Genomic DNA, 20,673 nt, shown 5'->3' on the forward strand with positions numbered 1-20,673 from the left:
GACCATGTGGTGTGGGGGATCCAACTTGGGCCTTCCACATGCAAGCCTGCAGCTCAGCCCATTGAGATCTCTCTGCAGCACCTCCAAACCTCTTTTTTTTTTCTTTTTTGGGCCATACCCAGCAGTGTTCAGGAGTTACTCCTGGCTCTGTGCTTAGAGATTACTCCTGGCAGTGCACAGGAGACCACATGGAATGCTGGGGATCAGCCTCGGGCGGGCTGCGTGCAAGCCAAATGCCCTACCTGCTGTACTATCACTCTGGTTTCCCCCAAATCCAATAACTTTTTAAGGCTTTATATCACAAATGGACACCAGCTTTCCTTCCTTCCTGAATTCATCTCCTTACTACAGCTGTGTGTACCTTACTATCTAGGTCTATGCAGTTCGGGTTAGTCTTTCTTTAAACTTTAAATCATTTATTTTTAAACAAGATGCAACGGAAATACTGTAGCTAACCTTTCACAGGCGCACTCACAATTTGTGTAAGGCTGTGTTCAATAGAGGGCACCATAGAACAGATCATGAATGTCTTTTGTGAAGATTTGTAGAGTTTATTATTTTTTTTTTCATGGTAAGAGGTAAACAGGCTGAATTAAATTTGTTCCTACAACAAAGCACAAACCTTCCATATACTCCGTGTGTGTGTGTGTGTTTGTGTGTGTGTGTGTGTGTGTACATGTGGGAGTGGGTAAGCTGGGCAACACATGTGGTGCGCAGGGCTTATTTTTGGCTCTGAGCTCAAGAATCACTCCTGGTGGGGCTTAGGGGACCACATAGGGGTGTTGGGGATCAAACCCTTGTCTGTGTGCAAGGCAAATGCCCTACCTGCTATATTATCTCCCTCCCTCCCCCACATTCTTATATGGGTTTTGGTAGACTTAGGGCATCCTTAGTTAGAATTAAATAGTTTTGCATAGCTATATATTTTTCTTAATTGAACCAATATAATACACCTAATAAAATCATCTTGAAGAAAACCAGATTTTCAGCTGTGTCCGAGTCAGGGGAAAACAGGTTTCGCTTTGTTTAAATTTGTTACAGGGAATAGAATAACTTTTGACTCATGTTGTAAATATCTTTTCAGAAATTTCCTTTAAAATTCTCGAGGCTATTTTTTGTTCTTTTTATAACGGCTTGAGCATTGTACACATTAATTTTTATGGAGGCTTATAAACATGACATTTTATTGACTGTTTTACAAAGTGCTCTTTATATTCAGTTTGAAGTTGATTTTCTGCTATTAGATTTGTTTGTGGAAACTGTAGCCAAATATGAGTAAGGTAAAATAGGATTTAATATGATGACGGCAGTCACAATTCTCACTGATTTATAGTAAACCAAATATTACTCAAACGGAACTGATTCTACTCACTGAGCCAGATGGGAAAACACTCAAATTTTTGGTATTTTCATTTTGAAATATATATGATTTAAAGAAAAAAGCATAAATATATAAAAAAAATTTTTTGCTTATTTAAAACTAATATTCGTGGAGTATGGTGGCATAAATTTAACCAAACTAAAGGGGATTAAAAAACCCAAACTGTGCCTAGGAAATGCACTGGTTTTTTGAACTTTGGGCCTGTGTGGGCATCCTTTACCCTCCAGGTGGCAGTATTGAGCAGAAAAAAAAACACTGGGAAATAATGAGTCTAATGTACAGTAAAATTGGAAATTGAATTATAGCTCAAGAGAAAGGACAGTAGCCTTGAGGTCCCAATCAACCTGGACTCTGATCACTTTTGTGTGCTGTCCCCATGTGTTAGGTGACTAGCAAGTTAATAACAGTGCGTGAGCAGTTCAAGGCTCAGTAGAATTGCTTTAGACATGAAATAAAGCTAAAATGAATTTGTGTCCAATATCATTGGCATTAGTGCTCATTACTTTTGTGGTGCAATGCCTCGAACCATCTAAAATCAATTTTAAAGATTACCCATTATTTTATAAAGAAAATAAAACACATTTCCAACAGAAACAAAGCAGTAAGTATAATCCTATGAACAGTTACTTGTCCTCGGGCTGGCAGGAAACTGCTGTAGGGAGGACACAGGAAACGCTGGTCAGACTTCACAGGCCTGTGAGCTGATATGCACGGGCCCGGCCGTATAAATCTTCCCTTGATGCGTAGTATTTAAAACAGGACTGGTAAACATTTCTAAATGGAGAAAATAAATCTTGAGTAGTAGTAAAAGGGATTTACTACTTGACTACTCGGACTTGGTAAATTAATCTTTATTGTGCGATATGGTCATCTTTGGGAGAACCCAGGGACAGGACAAAGGGTGAGAGGAAGCTTTTAGCTGCTTCACTTGGGAGCTTGCCTTTTCCAAAGCGCAGAGGTTTTGCTTTTCCTTTTCGCAGGCTGGTGAGGAATATTTTCTCCAGCGCCAGTTGAGCAAGTCGTTTGAAGCCTAGGAAGTAGTGTGGCCAGACTTTGGTTTTCATACTTTGCCCTTTGAGAGAACTCTTACTTCAAGAAAACAGTTCTTTTTCTTTCTTTCTTTCTTTCTTTCTTTCTTTCTTTCTTTCTTTCTTTCTTTCTTTCTTTCTTAATAAAGAAAAGGAACCATCCTCATGATCTGGGACTTGCAGTTGATCTGAGTGGCTGAAAGAGTTTTACGTATTTAGTTATGTCCAAATGCAGATATAAGGCAAGTTTCCTTTAGTCAGAAACATATGCTCACTTTAAAAGTTTTCATAGATCTCTTGATGAAAACTCCCATATCCGACTAAACTTGCCTTGGTCTTGAGGGTTCTGGTTCTGTCCCCGACATCTGGTCTGAGTTTCTTGTGTTGTATAATTATGGAATTTTGATGAGAGACTTAACTACCATCACTCAAAATCGTTGCTGCAGAGATAAAGCCAGTCTCAGTTTAAATATGAGTCTACTTGGAGTTTTCTATTCTAAGGCATACATTTCAGAAAAACACACGGTCACTGATCACATGTGTAGGTTTACCTCGAAGGGTTGCTTTTAAACCCCTGTTGTTCCGAAGCCCTTGTTGAAGTTTTTGCTATCTTTGGAGACTTTGAACTTGAAAAGAGGAAGGCATGTCTCACAAAACTATTCTCTTTTCATTTACAATATAGTAATATTGGCTGGGAGTGATTTTATTTGGTGGCTCACTTTAACAACGTATACGGTGGAGCTGCTGATGATTGGGGACAAATTTCTAGCCAATCTTAGGTACTCAGAAAAAGGCCATTTCTCAAGCCAGCCTTTGTAAAACTTGCACATGTGCGTACTTGTAAAGTTTGAACATGTAGAACATGCTGAGAAAATGAATGGGTTTTTCAATACAAATTTAATAGCAGTCGAAAGTTTTGATGTCCAACAACAGCCTAACCAATAAAGAGTACAGAACTGTCATGCTGGTTGGCAATTAAAAAAAAAAAGAAAAAAATTTTTTTGAAAGTAGAATACAATTCTCTGAATCTAGAAGCCAAATACTTCCATAATTAATCCACATGGTCATAACAGATGGTTAAATGGAAGAAATGTCCTTGAAGTTATTCTTTTAACAGATGTTCTTAACTATTAGCTTTATGTTTTTACTCACCTAAATTTCCAAATAATTGAATGAAAGTTCACATTTGCTTTCATTGACAGCATCCCATAATTGACGGCAAAGAATGCTGGAGTAGAGAAATTACTTTGGTGGTACATTTCTAATGCCTCTCTCACCCTGCCCTTTAATGGGCCACCCCCATTCACCCTTCTCCCTTCTGGTTTCTTTCGCACAGGGTTCTCCAGAACGCACTTCTTTTGTCAGATAGCAGCCTTCACCTCTTCTTGCAGAGTCATCTAAACTCAGAGGACATCGAGGCGTGCGTGTCTGGGCAGACCAAGTACTCTGTAGAAGAAGCTATTCACAAGTTTGCTCTGATGAACAGACGTTTCCCTGAAGAAGATGAAGAAGGGAAAAAAGAAAATGATGTAGATTATGACTCAGAAAGGTACTTCCTTGCATTGTGATTGAATGCACATATATTTATACAACACAGGATGCTTGTGTATAGAGATTCATGCACACTTCACTTTTTTGTTGATGTAATACTAAGATAATGAAAAAATTAATTGACTGAGATTTTATTGAGCTGTGACAGCTCATCATAGTAGTCTTCACACACACCTCCACACTGAATTAATGAATGCAGTAGAAATTCAATTATCTGCATTCTGATTATGTGACTTTCATTTAGTCAGACTTGAATTATTCGCGTTTAAATTATCTAGCTAAAAAAATATCCAACTGCACTCCAAATGGCTAATTAAAAGTCCAAATTTCCTGTCTCTCTTTGTGACTGGAGATAATTAAAGTTCTCCTCTGTTACTCAGGCTTTGAGTGTGTTGTGAAAACCAATTTCCTCTTTTTATGATTTCCCCCTCTTTTCTTTTCCAGTTCATCCTCTGGATTTGGACATAGTAGTGATGACAGCAGTTCCCATGGATGTACAAGGAGCACAGCTCCGCAGGAATCCTGAAAACGAATCCTGATGTTACCCCCTTAGGAATAGCAAATCGTGTCCAGTCATAGAGGAGAAAGCTTGCTGCTAAAGCTACTCTTACCTACAGCTCACCGTGACAATATGCAGTATTCAAATTTGTAAAGACCTTGGATTATTTATTAGTGTCATATTTTTTTATTTGGTTGTAGTTGTTGTCCATTTTTTGGTTAAGCTTCTGTAAAAAAAAAAAAAGCTGAACGCCCATGAATGCAGTATACTCCCCTGTAAACAAATGTTATTGGTAAAGTAAGATCCTACGTGAATTTAAAACACTTGCTATGTTGGGGTGTGTGTGGGGGGAGGGAAATGGAACTGACTGTATTGAATTGTAAAAGATAGGGACATCAGTGGTAGCATTTCAAATCCAGCCGCACCATCTGTTCTTGTATCTGTGGGGCAGTATTATGACCAACGTATCATGTAGTGTCTCAACCACTACGTAGACTGACAGCTTAGACCAGCCTGCCTTCCCAAAAGGAGGCTGGTATTTTGTGGGTACTTCCCCTTGCACTGGGAAAACAGGACTTTGAGGTGTTGGAAGTCTTTTAAGCGGGTTAACCTTTCTTGTATTCTGTTTCATGCTCAGATGGAAACGTATCTTTATGACTCAGGCATGTTCAAATGATGTTTACATCTTCGAGGGGGTGGGGGGTGGCGGGGGTGGGAACACAAACAGAAATACTCCTAGGAATTTTGCTTGTATTTGTAGCATATAGTACCAGAAATAAATTTTCATTGTCCAAAAGAAGCTTAAACACTTGGCTTCTGGAAACAAATAATTTGTTTTCATTATCAGCAGATAATTAAATTCACAGATTAATGATTTATTTTCTGACTAAATATGCACTTTCTTATCACTTGATCAAGTTGCCGATATTGATTACTTGTTACCAAGTTAGAAGCAGGATGTTATAAAAATTAATAAATTTAACCTTACCAAAAGATTTTAAAAGGCCATTTACTTGATAACTTCAGAATTAATTATTTATTTTGAACAAACCCTTTCTTTTTCTACATCTGCTAGAAAGTTGATATGATTTTAATAAGAGTTTTGTGAGTGGCCCAAAGAGAAAAATGTCTTAGATAAACTAGTTTTCACTTTCAGATTTCAGTATAGGCAGAGTTTTCTTGAGATAATTAATGGAAGTTCCTTCCTGTGATCTGATACAAAGTACCTCTGAAACAAGAGGTATTTTTCCATACCTGGGATAACTTGTTGCTTTTAATTAAATGTAGCCTCTTTTTCAACTTGGAGTTTAGAAGTTACTATATTATATTTTAAAAGTCTTCAAAATGCTTATAACTAAGAACCCCCAAAACTGAATTTAGAATAGAAATGGATTCTTTAATTTCTCCTCGGTTTTTGTTTGGTCTAAGACATAGTTGAAACTTCTGTGAATATTTTTATTTAATGTATCTTGAATCCTACTAACCTCACCTGGGCATCATTGTTATATTAGGAAGAAGTTAGCAATTTCTTCTTCTCTTCATTGTGTCAAGTGTGTCATCCTGTTACTGAAGGATCATGCCCTGCTCCTCAGCACTCTGTATATTAAGTCACATTATTTCTGTGTCATAGCAGTTTTGAAAAGCAGATGATGTGCCACCAACCATCATGCTATGTTTTCATGATGTAACGTCGGTAGCAAAACTGATTTTGAGTAATGCCTAAACTTCCTTAAACCTTGCAAGATCACATTAAACGGGAAAATATCAGCTTGAGTGTGTTGGATTATTTATTCCATGAACAAGAGAATGTACTTCATTTGACTTAGACCTAAACGTACTGTTTTTGAACGATAGGTAATTTTTCAGTGAAGCACTTTGGTCAGACTTGACTGTTGAGTCGCACAAATGCTATCGAGCCTGCATTTAGCCCTGGTTGATGTGTTCTGCTGGCTAAGGACCGGTAATGGGACAGCTGATTTCCTGAAGCTGAACTCTTTAGATGAATGTCAGCTGCATCGTCCTATTATGCTCTAGCAAATGTTTATATAAATTTTTCTTTAGGAAAATAAAATAATTGCTCAAGTCATTAAAATTCTAGAATAGATGAATATTTAAAATATTTTTAAATGTAGCTTAAATGGAGAGAATTTTCATTCTGGATACTTGATAATTTCCAGAGAACAAAAACTCTTTTCCCTAGTTGATTCTGAAAGGGCAGGCGATGATGCATTGATAGTGCCAGTTTATTATGTTTTGTTGTAGAACTGGTTTTGTTATATAACCTAAAGGTGTCAACAATGAAAATAAAACCAAAAATAACAAAAAATGAAAGCCAACAACCTGTTACTTAGGGGTTTTATTCAAATATCACTTGAAAAAAAGATTTCAACTCTAGGTTCAACTGTCCTTTTAAAATTTAATGTGGAAAAGCACAAATGTTTGAGTAATAATAGCTTTATATCTTTAAATACTGTGTAACAGCTTTAGTTCAGACCTAGTTCACATTTTATTAAATAATTACAAGTGATAGCAATAACATATGGGGACCTAAAAGAATCCATTTTATTTTAAATCTGTTAAGAATTTAGACATCATTTTCGACTGGCAACAGTCATATGTTTTTTGAACTCAGTTTATTTTTTGTTTTTTATTTTTTAGTGCCTGAAGAATTTAGTCTTGAGCTACTGTGGTTCAAAGAAATGTTTAGTATTTTGGCCTTAAAGAAGGACCCTTGCCCAAAAGAGTCTTTAAAATCCTGAGACAAAAAGAACAAACAAAAACGTACCCTATTTTCTAAATGATTTTCCCTTTCCTACTTACATTAAGTAGTTGGTAACCTGTGAATACAAAGCATCATCTTTTCATTGGAAGAAGCAATTTTGGTTTTACTTTTCTTATAAACCTTTTCTTATAGATAAATACATTTTAAAGTAAAAAATGCCATCTGACATGAATTACTGCAATTTGACATTCGCAACAGACACAAACTCTTTGCAAATAAAGGCCATTAAGAAATGAACACACTTGATACTTTCAATTTCACTAAGAGGGGTCCAAAAATTATAGAATGTAAATACAACAGTTTCTTTTTAAAAATCTCAAATATTTACAAAGGCATTTTAGCTTTATTCTTGGTCAGATACATCTCCCAAACGAGTGGTCATTATCCCTTTAAATCAGACACGGTTGCACTTCACTTTTGCTGGAAACTTTTATATAGCGTTGTTAGGAACATGGCATTGGACACTCGTTTAGGTTTAGCTGCGCAAACAATGGTAGCTCATCACCCCTTTCTTCTCATTATTCTTTCTCCGACACCTCAAAGACTTGCAAAAGATATAGAAAAAAAAATAAGCTACAAATTTTCTGCTGAATCATCTAAAGTCTGAATCTAAAGCAAGTGGTTTATGCTAAAGAGGAAAACACCCTTTCTCCCCAGACGAGAAGTGCCCATGCATCCAAAGCCCCACGCTGCTCGTCTTTGCGGCTAGAGGCACAGCACGGGTTTGGAGTTGCGTGCGTGCGTGCGTGTGTGTGTTTTATTTTTTTGTTGTTGCTAGTTTCTTACCTCTAGGCCTTCTTTATAGCTCTCCCCCCACCCAGCCGGAGGCGCTGCTGCAGCCGCTGCACCCCCGGCCGCCTGTTGGCTGCGGCGCCCCGGCTCGCGCGCTCCCCCGCGCCGCGTCCCGCACACGCGCGCTCCCGCCTCCTCCCGCCCGGGCTGCTCCGCGGGCGGCGGCAGGTAGCGAGCCTGCGGGCCTCGGTCCGGTAACCCATAGCAACCGCCCGGGTAACCCATAGCAACAGTGCTGCGGGAAGAAAGGGTGAAAAAAAAGAGCGAGAGCGAGCGAGCGAGAAACACCAGCTCGGGTGGGGGCGCGGGCGGGGCGCTGGGTGGGAACAATGGCAAAGGAGCGATTCCGGCGCACAGACCTGCCGCGGCCCCACCTGCTTCCGACGGGGGCGCAGCCATCCCCATCCTTGCGCTAGTGCGAAGGACAGCCCGAGCCCTGGCAAGAATCACTCAAAAATCAAAACAGGAAAAATGCACCAGGGCCCTGGGAGGTGTGGCGCGGGGGGCAGGGAGGGGGAGCGTGCAGCACCGACCACCCTCCGAGGGTCCCTCCGGGTGCGGGGGTGCGCGTGGACCCGGCCCCCCGCCGTTCGCTGGCCGTTTCCCTGCTGCCGGGTCGGGGAAGGAGGCGCGGCGGCGCGTTCCAGGTCCCTAGGGGACTGGACGTGAGTCTTTGTTCTGCGGATGCTGCGACTTCACCCCCTCCACCCCCACCCGGGGCCCGCAGCTCTGCACGTCGCACCGCAGAAATTGGGATGGGGATGCCTGGACCCTGGCGAGTCCCAGGCTGGGGCACGGCTGGTGCGTGGCGGTGCTCCCTCTGCGCACGCACCGCACCCCTTAGGGAACCCCCAGCGCCTCGTCCCCTCCCCAAGAGCCGAAATCCTGCGGGGAGGACGCGCTGCCTGCAGCAACCCGCCCCCTTCAGTCTGGAGAGGGAGGGGGCAGTAGCTGCGGAAGAAGCGCGTGCCTCTGGGTGCAGAGAGCGGCCAGGGTCAGCATTTCCGGGGTGCGGATTGGTGCGGGGAGAGGAGAGCCCCCTCACCCCAACAGGGTGTGGGTGTGCGCGCTGAGCTCTTGGCAGGGGAATAGGAGCGGGCGGTGGGTGGCCTGCTGGGTGCAAGGCCGACGGAGGACACACGGGGGCGCTGGCGGGCTGGCCTGGTGGTCGCTCGAGAAGGCGCATCCCGGGGTCTGGCTGGTGGTCCGGTGGTGGTGGGAGGTGTCAGGTCTCGGGGTGGGAAGAATCGCACCCCGGATCGATTCCAGCCCGTGCTCTGGCGCAGCATCTGCTCACTCACTGTGTATGTTCCCACAGCACCCCATTTCATATGATGGAGGCAGAATTCGAGGTGTAGACCACCTAGATACGTAAAAAGGCCATCCCGCGGCAGTGTGTTGGCGAGAAGAGATGCTATTGCGTCTCTGTGGGAGTCGGCCCTGCTCAGGGCTGCCTCCAAGCCCTGACTCGCCGTCACTCCAAACGCAGTTGGATTTTTTTTTTCTTTTTTCCTTTTTGGGTCACACCGGGTAATGCACAGGGGTTATTCCTGGCTCTGCGCTCAGGAATTACTCCTGGTGGTGCTCAGGGGCACCATAAGCGATGCTGGAAATCGAACCCGGGTCGGTCACATGCCAAGCAAAGGCCCTACCCGCGGTACTATCGCTCCAGCCCCGCAGTTGGATGTTTTAAGAGACGGAAGAGGTTTGGCCTTGATGTCCTTTGAGATTCTAACCCTTAATGATTCTCTCTGCGTGTACCAGTGACAGATCCAAATAGCAAAGTCATCAGCTGCATCATTTTTGAAGGCAAAGACCTACACAAGACACACACACACACATTTTTATATGATTTACGTTCTGGAGAAGGTAAACAGTAGTTCATATAACTACTACTTCTATAGGTAGACAAAAGTGAGGCTGTTATGTAAAGCATCCCATTTTTGTCCTTTTTATATTAAAAATTTCCTGATTACCTTATGTATATATGTATATACATATGTATAAATGTATATATATATACAAACATACGTATACATATGCATATATATTTGCTACCTCAAATCTTAGAGAATATTGGTTTCTTTTCACCAATTTTCATATTCTGGGCTCCAGTGCCTACTGGGCACAGGATTCTGAGGGCACTATGTAAACTGCATCGGTAAAAGATTGCCAGCCCCAGGGTCCTTCAGTCCAGTCATTCAGTGCCAGCCCTCTGCATAGTAGTGCACTGTGCTTTCATTTAAATTTTTTTTTTTTAACAAAAGCAATTACAGAAAAGTGCAAATTTAACGTGTGACATTTAACATTTTGCCGTGGCAGGCAGCCTCCACTTAAATGGGGCCTTTTCTGTGGAACAACAGGAGCCAAAAGGCCTTATGTCGTGGGGTAATGTAAGACACAATCTGGGCTGCAAACGCACAATGAATCGGGAAGGATTTATGTAATTAATTGACCAGTCTTAACCTGTTATCGTGATGTAAGGAATTTGGAACTCATTAATTTGGGCTCTGACAGATTTCATATTAGAGCTGACAAATATGGATTGAGCTTCTTATTCTTGTAGCAGCTGGAATTTCCATGACAGTGAGGATTAGTGAAGAAGACCTATTGCTAGAGTCAAACTGCTTCTTTGTAATCAGTAGCCCTGCTCTGCATTTAAAGGAACAATGAGAGAGAGAGAGAGAGAGAGAGAGAGAGAGAGAGAGAGAGAGAGAGAGAGAGAGAGAGAGGAGAGAGAGAGAGAGAGACAGAAGGAGGGAGGAAAAGAAGAAAAGGAAATTAAAAAGAGCACATTGCTGGGCCACGTTAAGGAGTAGTAGGGTGGCTGTGCTCCCTCTGTTAGTTGTGGTCCAGCTTTAGCTGTTGAAGGCAAACACTCATTTCAGTCATACTGTTACTTGTGAACTTGAACGCCTTGAGTCAAAAGAAGCAGGTAGAAAGGTCTCAGGGTCAGGTTTGGTTTTGTGGTCCAAGTGAAAAGGGAATACGAGATGGAGCCTAAGATTCTCCTCTCTGTGCTTTCAGCCTGCAGGAAGAAATATTCTGAGGGGTAAATGGAATTTCTTGTAACATCAGAGCCATTAGCGAACAGTCCAGAGCCCTGAAAGAGAGACTGGCTTTCCCAGGAGCTCCTGACTGTCTCTTGGCCAGAGCTTGTCGCCGAGTGCTTGAAACCCAGAACTCACATAATGAGCATTTTGTCGATAATCTAATCTGTGTCCTCTCCACATTATATGATGCTTAATGAATGACCCATTTGGAAATGTCTAGTTGTTTTTTTTTTTTTGCCGAGCTTTCAAGAACCCCCAGTAAAACTCTAACTTTCATTCCCTCACCCCCTTTTGACAATTAGAAAATTGCTGGGTTGAAAAAAAAAGGTCCCAGAGATGAAATGAAATGCTTTTCTGTTACTCTCTTTCACAATAGTCTTTCCCTATTGCTGTGCTATGTGATAAGGTTAATATAACAACTGCCATAGGATCATTAATACAGGAAGATAAGCAAAGTTGGATGTTTAAAACATTTTCAGGGTATCATTTGCCTCTTTCTGATAAAAAGCCTTTGGTAACAAATGCAGAACATGGGTCCTGAATATTTAACTTTTTAGATAGAGAGCCCTATTGAACTTTTCTAACGCGTTCTTATTTGTAAATAATCTTCACAATTGCCTATCGACTACTCTTGAAATAGGTTTGAATTTCTATTTTACCTTTAGAGCTTCTGATAAAGCATACAAATTTTAATGTAATGATATTGTTATAAATGTGCAAAGACAAAAAATTTCCACCCACCTCCCTTATTTTTTGCTCTCTTGATTCCAAACAAATTCCAAAGTAAGGGATTTTTTTTTTAGTTAGTAAAAACAAGCTTTGATTTAGCAATAAAGTACTTGGTACAAAGATTTGTTTTGTGATTATCTTGTTAGGGAGTGATTTCTTCAGCTTTGGTTCCGTTTAAATGAATGCATAAAGATAAACACTAGAAAATTGCACCAATATATTAATGTTATCCTTCACATCGAGAGCAAGAAGAGAGCAAATGGTTGTTATTGGTATTATTATTTCAGTGGGAAGGCGGTGAAGATAAACAACTGATAGCAGCAAGACTTGGATAACCAGTATAAACTATGACAGGGGCGATTAATAGTATATATAAACACACTTCAAATTTGTGTACAGGATCTCAGTTCTCACCTAGGGAGTTCTTTGTATTTTCTAAAAAGGGAAATCTGTAAGTTGACAATTACAATGATATCAACTCGTATGCGTGTGCTGTGGATACATTTGCAGGATAGAGAGGCTAGATGGAACATGATATTCTGGACTCAGGGGATGTTGGGAGGGACCAGTGGATGGGATGGGGTCCAGGCTCTGCCACTGGCACTTTCAGGAGGAAGTCCTCAGCCTCTTTGAACAGCGGTTTCCTCATGAACCCAATTAGAAGACAGAAAGCCAATGTCTTTGCAGGGCTTCACTACAACATTAGTTCTGAGAGATGCTATTGGATGTGGAGGGATGCTTCTGTGCTTAGTTACATTCTCCGGCACATTGGCTTAAACAGTTTTACGGTTTTCAGTGTGGGGGTAGTTTTGGCCACTGCTGGAGGTGCTCAGGTGGACTCTATATGCGGTCCTGGGAATCAAAGTGGGATCTATCTTGGATAAGGCAAGTGCCTTAACTTGGTGCTATTTCTCAGGCCCAGGGTTAAATAGTTTCCAATTACATTTCTGCAGGACTCCTCCATGCCTTTCATGTGTCAGTAGATAAGACTGTGAATCCCAAAGGAAGTGTGGGGTAAGGTAGAGGGATTATTGTATGCAGGTTTAAGAAACTGGCAGACTGGAGAGATACTTCAAAGATCCAGGGATCAGCTTTTCAAGTAGTAAACCCCTACCCCCATCCCGAACCCCATCCCACACCTCTGGTGTGGTTCCCAAACAAACAAGAAATCAAACAAACAAAAAGAAATGAGTGGAAGAAGAGAGTCTGAAATTCTATGATAGTCAGTCTGTAATACTTTGGATTATGTAAGTTTATATAAGAAACACTTTGATGTTCCCTCCCACCCTTCCTCCTACCTGCTCTCCTTCCATTCCTTATTCTTCTTTTTATTTATTTATTTGGTTTTTCAGCCATACCTGGCGATGCTCAGGAATACCCCTGGTGGTACTTGGGGGGATCATATGGGATGTTGGGGATTGAACCTGGGTTGGACATACGCTAGGTAGTGCCCTACCTGCTGTAACTATATCTCTCCAGCCCCAGAGGATGTGGGAGCTGCCAACCTCCATGGCCTTGGGGAGCTGATTAGAATGTGGGTCCTGACCCCTCAAAAATACGTTTGTTTCTGATAAGACTCTGTGCCTTCCTAGGTTTCTCAAAGTGGGCAATACTGGCCTGGAGCAGGCACAAAGGAACCATCCAGGGTAGTGGTAATAGTGTTGGGTGTAATTGGGAAGGCACTTTTTGTTTCTTCACTTAGAGAAGGTAGATTTCCTGAGTGATTATTTTTTATCTGAAAAGGGGTTGATAGGCCACAGAAGTCCTGGCACCTCTTGCCTCCGCTGTGGAGTGGCCTCTGAATCAGCCAATGGTCTGGGGTTCAGTGGAACACGCTAATGCTTTTTCCATCATTTGTTAGTCTTCTAGAAAGTTAGGGAAAGCTGAACCCTTATCTGACTCTGGAAAAGTAATTATGAGCTTTGTTAAATTTTCCTAAAAACATTTAAGAAGTCAGTCTATTGTTTGTTGTTGTTGTTATTGTTTGACAGGAGGGGCATATCAGGCCGACCTTAGGCTTACTCCTGGCTCTGCACTCAGGAAACACTCCTGGCAGGGCTCAGCGGAACATATGGGTGCTGGGAATTGAACCAGGATCCCAGAATTGGCCATATGCAAGGCAAATGCCCTGTCCACTGTACTGTGTCTATAACCTTAAAGGAACCTAACTTTAATACCCAAAACTTCCTTTCCTAGAACTCTCTCTCTCTCTCTCTCCTCTCTCTCTCTCTCTCTCCTCTCTCTCCTCTCTCTCTCTCTCTCTCTCTCTCTCTCTCTCCTTTTCCCTTCACCCTTTTGCTATTGCCCATAACCCAATCTAGCTCATGTAGCTACAGCTCAGAAATTGCTCAAGTGAAGCCAGCATCATTCTGAAGATGGGGCAGGAGGGTCTGATTGAGGAGAGAGAGCGTGGCGAGTGTTGGGGGTGAATGTGGGCTGCCAGCTGGTGTTTGGAGATATTTCTTCTCTCCTGTCACAGAAATGATCACACTGAAGCCTGCAATCTCACCTTCAGGCAGAACTTCCTGGACACCCAGTGTTGATTGTTTCATGGATGGTGAGCACATGTTTCCAAACCCTTTTGCTGTCCTCTTTGTAGGTAAATCTACCAAGTGTGTCTTTTGACTTTACTGGGCCCTCAGCCAAGGTGCCACAGTGTGAAGATCAACCGCATTTCTAAGGACCGTTGGAGCCGTCTGCACTTTTTCAATTTATTGTAAAGATTCACAACTCTGTCTGTCTAGGGTTTTGGGGCCACCCTCAAAAATGCTCAGTGTGTATTCCTGACTTGGTGCTCAGGGATCATTCCTGGTGATGCTCAGGGTCTATAACATGCAGTGTCAAGGGTTGAGCCAAAGCCAGAACATGCAAGGCAAGAGCATTCTCTGCTGACAGCATTCTCTGCTGTCTCCAGCCCAGACCCTTCACGTGTTTAAGAAGCTGATGTAGAGTTGGATGGACACAGCTCTGCCTCCCATGCGAAGGACTCTTTCCCATGATTGCATGAGAGGTGAACCCTGCTGGAGGCTACACGCCCAGCCAGGAGGAAGGACTATGGTACTAGAAATAACAGAGTGGAGGGGGAGCCTCCAGAAAGGTTCTAGAGGTTGAATGGAACTACTCAAGACCACAGACATTTCTACATTGCATTAAAATTTGAATGATGACATCGGCCTCCCGATTCCTAGTGAAAATCTGCATTTGTATTTTCTGCAAATGCAGCACTGCTGAACAAAAACAGAACAGAAAAATAAAGTGGTATAGAAAGCCAATGCAATCTTATTCCCCACCCCCCACTATTTGAAATCAGTTAAGAAACATTTTACTATCATCATCATCATCATCATCATCATCATCATCATCATCGTCATCATCGTCATCATTGTTTTTTTTGGCCACACCTGGTGGTGCTTCAAACTTACCCTTGGCTCTGCTCTCAGGAATCACACTCCTAGAGGCTTGGGGGACAATATGGGGGTGCCATATATGGTGCCAGGTATTTGATGGTGTGCAAGGCAAACACCTTTACCCCTAGACAGTGTTTCTGAACCCAAATCAATGCTTTCTTTTCCTTTTTTTTTGGGGGGGGGTCCACGCCTGGTGATGCTCAGGAGTTACTCCTGGCTCAGCACTCAGGAATCACTTCTGGCTGTGCTTGGGGGACCATATGGGATGCCAAGGACCAAAAGGGTCAGCTGCATACAAGGCAAACACCCTAGCAGTTGTACTATTGCTCTAGCCCCAGAAACACTTTTTTGTATGTGGGGAAGGGGGGCCGTGGTTTGAGCTATACTCAGTGGTGCCCAGAGATCACTCCCAGCAGTACCTCTGGGAGCATGAGGTGCTAGGAAGGGAGTCTGGGCCTCCCTCATGCAAAGCCTGTGCTCACTCCAGTCTTTGAGCTTTCTCTGTCTCTCCCTGAGGGGAGAGTCAGTAGATGTGCAAATTAAAAAGATAGATTATTCACTTTTGTTGATGGAATACTGTTTGTAAGGTGTGTGTGTGTGTGTGTGTGTGTGTGTGTGTGTGTGACATTTTGTATTTTCAAATACTAAATATAAGGCTTAAAATGAGCAACAGAAGAACTGTCTCCAACCACTTTAATGAGTTCATTTTTGCCAAGAAGTGTTTATTGCACATGTACTACATTCAGGGGATCATCCAAGGTCCTTCAGGGTTGAGTGATACGAGCACAGTTTTGGTTCTCTGAGGCTCTCAATCTGAGAGGCAGGGACACAGGAAACAGCTCCCCATGTAAGAGACCAGAGCAGGTACCACAGCTGAGGGTAGTGAACATGGATTATACCCGCTGTTCTCTTGCTTTTCCTTTTCATTCTCAGTTCATCCTCCATGTCCAGAGGTAGAGCAAAGATAGTTTCCTGGTGCCAGTGACTGGCTCAAAATGGGATACTGGGTTCTTTCAGAATTGATGGCTCTTGTGAAACAGTTGCTATGAGAAACTCTTTATATTCTGGGGTGACTGGAGAAGAAGATAAACTGGAATTCTGGGAATTTTTGATATGGTGAGGGACACGCCCACCTAGCAATATGGCCTTGTAAAAGAAAAAGATAGTAGGTCTCACTGACATCACTGATGCCCACTAGGTGCTGCCTTTATCATCCGCTGACTCATTTAATCATGGCTAATTTAGATACTACTTATATTCTCATTCACTTTATTGGCATCATTGCCAATATAAAGCTTAAAATATTTATCAAGTCTGGTAACTTTGCCATAAGATCTTTCACCATACAGCACATTGGCTGCAAGCAATTTTGCCATCAATAAAGAGTTCATCAAAAAGTGAAAAAAGGAGCCAAATAAAAAGGATGTATTGAAATATGAAAAAATTAATAAATTTAAAAGAGTCATCAGGAATTGCATGATCATTGTCCTTTCGGGAAACGACTCCTTACTTTTTCTTTGGTCTTCAGCTTCTAATTTGTGTGATGAGGGGCTGGAGCAATAGCACAGAGGATAGGGCGTTTTCCTTGCACGCGGCTGACCCAGGTTCAATTCCCAGCATTCCATATGGTCCCCTGATCACTGCCAGGAGTAATTCCTGAGTGCAGAACTAGGAGTAACCCCTGTGCATCGCAGGGTGTGACCCAAAAAGCAAAATAATAATAATTATTATTTTTCTAATGAATTTGGTAAAGAGGGCATAAGAAAATGAGTGGCATCTAAATTAGCTACAAAATTGTCAATGTTATCAAAGATAGTTGTGCATTTTGCATTTGCCATACCTTGGTAAACTTTGGTTTGGATGTGTGAGAGGGATGATTCTGCTCACAGAAGCACTTGCAAATAGATTTTACAAGTCTAGTAATTTTTGTCACTGTGTTTTCTATCAATTTTATATAAGTTGTTATCCACAATTCTAAAACCAAGACATATTATCACTGCTATGAGGGCTAACATATATGTATATATTTATGTATGTATATATTTATTACTGTACCACTGTCATCCCATTATTTGTCAATTTACTCAAGTGGGCGCCAGTAATGTCTATTCTTCCCAGCCCTGAGATTTTAGCAGCCTCTTCTTACTCGTCTTTTCCCAATGATTGGAGGGTAAGGGGAATGAGACCTGTTGTCATTACTGTTTCTGGCATATCAAATACACCAGCAGGAGCTTGCCAGGATCTGCTTGTGTGGGCAGGATACTTCCAATAGCTTGCCAGGCTCTCTGAGAGGGTATATGTTTATATTATGTACAAATAAGAGTACTATGTCAGTTAAAACTGAACTTGAAACCAACCCCCTAGGCCAAACCATCAATGAGTTATTTTATCTTTTACAGCCAAATTACTTTATGGGTAATTAGTTATGCTGCAAAATCACTTGTGGGAAAAAGAACTTAATATGAAACTAGACCCTACACCACGTGGGCAGCCAGATGCCTCCACCCAGCTTGCATCTGTGGGTGCTGTTATCCTCTGGATGGATTCAGGTCCACAATGTGATAATGGGAGAGTTGGAATTAAACAAATAAATCTGTAATCATTCTCCTAAGCCCCCACTCCCACCCCCAAAGAAGAAAAGAGTTGTTATAAACCAGTGTATTTGCATGTCCAGACAATACATTCTCTTGAAGATTCTCTTTATTAAATTTTTCTTTAAGAAGAAAAATTTGGGGACTGGAAAATTAGTACAGCAAATAAGATACTTGTCTTGCACACAACCTACCTGGGTTTAATCCCTGGCATTCCATAATTTCCCTTGAGCACCATCAGGGATAATTCCTCATTGTAAAGCCAGATGATATACCCCTGAGCATCACTGGGTATGACCCCAAAACAAGCAAAGTTTTTGTAGAGGTGGTGACACATACCTTATTTTTAATGTTATATAAATTAAAAAATGAATAATAGGAGTAATTCTGTGACAATACATTTTAAGATTTACATGAAATTAGTCTTATGAATGTAAAATGTAATACAAATGAGAATTGAGAAAATTTTAAGGGGACATTTACTTATTTAAGGATTATTTTGGGAGGGGGCACATCTGGTGGTGTTTAGGGCTTACTCCTGGCTCTTCACTCAGAGATCACCCTTGGCAGGGCTTTTCAGACTTTTTGGGGTGTCTGGGTTTAATCTTCTGGTCAGCCGCATGCAAGGCAAGTAGTGCCCTAGTGGCTGTACTATCATTCTGGCCCTAAGAGTAACATTTTGAAGCACGTTTTTGAAGGTGTTGCTTGTCCGAGTAGGAGCACACAGAGAAGAGGAGGAGGAGGAGAAGGAAGAGGAGGAAGAGGGGATGAATTCAAATGTGATGGCTGAGAGGTGGCTGCGATGGGCATAGGTGCTAGCATGGGGTTTCAACCAGGGGAAGGGGGCAAAGGCACCAAAGTGGAAATCCCCTAGCGAATTGGAAAAGAGACATAGTTGTTTGTTTGCTTGTTTGTTTGTGGGGGCCACTCTCACCTGTGCTCAGGGCTAACTCCTGGCTCTGCACTCAGGGATCACTTCTGGAGGGCTCAGGGTTCACTATGGGTGCTGAGGATTGAACCCCGATCAGCTGCATCAAGGAAAGCATCTTATCTGTGTGAGGGACAGGCCCAAAATGGACTACCACCAGAATTAATTTAGCTTAGCTTAATAGGAACCTGCATTGCAAAATAACTTGTTTTTCAAGGAACAGGTCTATATAAGCTTTTTCAGATTCGCTTTATAGGAACCTGCACTGGCTCGGACCGGTCCACTCTCTCACACGGGTGCGCATCACACTCACCAGTCACCCTGGGACTCCCGAATATGCCCAAAGGGCGTGCACGTGATTTTCACCTCCGGAGGGTTTAGTTCTTCCAGGTCTTCTCCCGGCGCTGGATTTTCCAGAACAGATGAGGCCTCCAGAACAGATGAGGGCTCGAGGAAACCCTATGTCCCCCCAAGTCCTCCTAGTCAGGGTTAGCTACTTCCCTGCCGCGGTCCAGAAGGGGACACCGTCCCCCCACAAAACAGATGGAATATTCCGCAGAATTTTTTTTTTTTTAAGGCCTTTTCAAAACCCGCTCTCTGGGCCCGTTTGCCATCGGGAGATCTCGCTGGGGCCTCCAAATGTTAGAGCGCGGATCGTGATCTCCCTTTAACGACAAAGAGACTCCAGAGACTGCAAACAGCAAGCACAGTTTATTTTAAGATTGGCTAGCCAGGGTCAAGCCGCCTACACAGACACGCAGGTCAGTTAGGTGAGGCAAGACCCCGAACTTCTTCAAAGGGGATCTTATATAGGCCTTCACTGGCCGTTACAGCAAAGCCTGCGCATTTCATAGCCAATAGATTTGTAACAACATATGCTTTCTTAACCAATCGAATTAAGGGTACATCACTTCTTAGCCTATAGTTTAAAGATCAGCATTTTGCGTCGGTGCTTAGGAACTGACAGGTTTTTAAGGCAGTCCTGGGTCTTGCAACATGGGTCTTGTGAGAGACACCCGGTTATCTGGTCTGACCCCCACCCTTCGAGTACCTGTATCTGAATTCCTTGCTCAGGGGCAGAAAAACCAGTTATTTTGCAGTGCAGGCTCCTATAAAGCAGATCTGAAAAAGCTTATCTAGACCTGTTCCTTGAAAAACAAGTTATTTTGCAATGCAGGTTCCTATTAAGCTAAGCTAAATTAATTCTGGTGGTAGTCCATTTTGGGCCTGTCCCTCACAATCTGCTCTCCATTTTTTTTTTTTTTTTTTTTTTTGCTTTTTGGGTCACACCCAGCGATGCACAGGGGTTACTCCTGGCTCTGCACTCAGTAGTTACTCCTGGCGGTGCTCAGGGGACCATATGGGATGCTGGGAATCGAATCTGGGTTGGCCGCGTGCAAGGCAAATGCCCTACCCACTGTGCTATCTATCTCTCCAGCCCCTCTGCTCCCTGTTTTTATTTGTCACCAGCACAGCACAGTTTGACGAAGCAAACTCTGTTTATATAGTGCAATGGCTGGCACAGAGGACATGGTCTGCAGGCATCCATGGGATGACAAAATGAAGGACTAGACATGGGTAAATTTTCTCACTAAGGGCCAAGATAGGAAAAGATGGACAGGGGAGGGAAATCTAAAGAGGAGAAATTTTAAGAGGCAGGCTCAAAAAAGGCAAATCAAAAGAGCAATGATCTTTGAGAAAGAAGGTTCGAAGAAGGCTGCAGTTGGCACTGGGGCCGAAAGTTGCCAAGAACATAAAAATGACTTAAGCCCATTGCATTTGGAATTTGTTTGCTGAGCAGCAGGGAGAGTTAGTATTCAAATTTGACAGCAGAGAGATTTGGAATCCCTGTCCTGCCATTGATTAGGGATGTAAATTAGGTAAATCACTAAATGTCTGAGCCCTGCATTCTTTGCTTATAAAAATGGGTAT

At 42.5% G+C, this 20,673-nt stretch overlaps 1 protein-coding gene across 3 annotated transcripts in view; it reads left to right on the plus strand.

Annotated features, from left to right (window-relative positions):
- SNX10 (sorting nexin 10) overlaps positions 1–5,120 on the plus strand; it is a 68,943-nt gene extending 63,823 nt beyond the window's left edge. For all 3 annotated transcript variants that reach the window (XM_056118482.1, XM_056118483.1, XM_056118481.1), the window contains exons 6-7: positions 3,746–3,958; positions 4,405–5,120. In XM_056118482.1, the coding sequence (XP_055974457.1) occupies positions 3,746–3,958; positions 4,405–4,486 (295 nt within the window). In that variant the 3' untranslated portion in view covers positions 4,487–5,120. The remainder of the gene's footprint in view (positions 1–3,745; positions 3,959–4,404) is intronic.
- The last annotated feature ends 15,553 nt before the right edge of the window (positions 5,121–20,673 follow it).

Source organism: Sorex fumeus, unplaced genomic scaffold (genome assembly GCF_029834395.1).
Source record: "Sorex fumeus unplaced genomic scaffold, SorFum_2.1 ptg000037l, whole genome shotgun sequence".
NCBI classification, from domain to species: Eukaryota; Metazoa; Chordata; class Mammalia; order Eulipotyphla; family Soricidae; genus Sorex; species Sorex fumeus.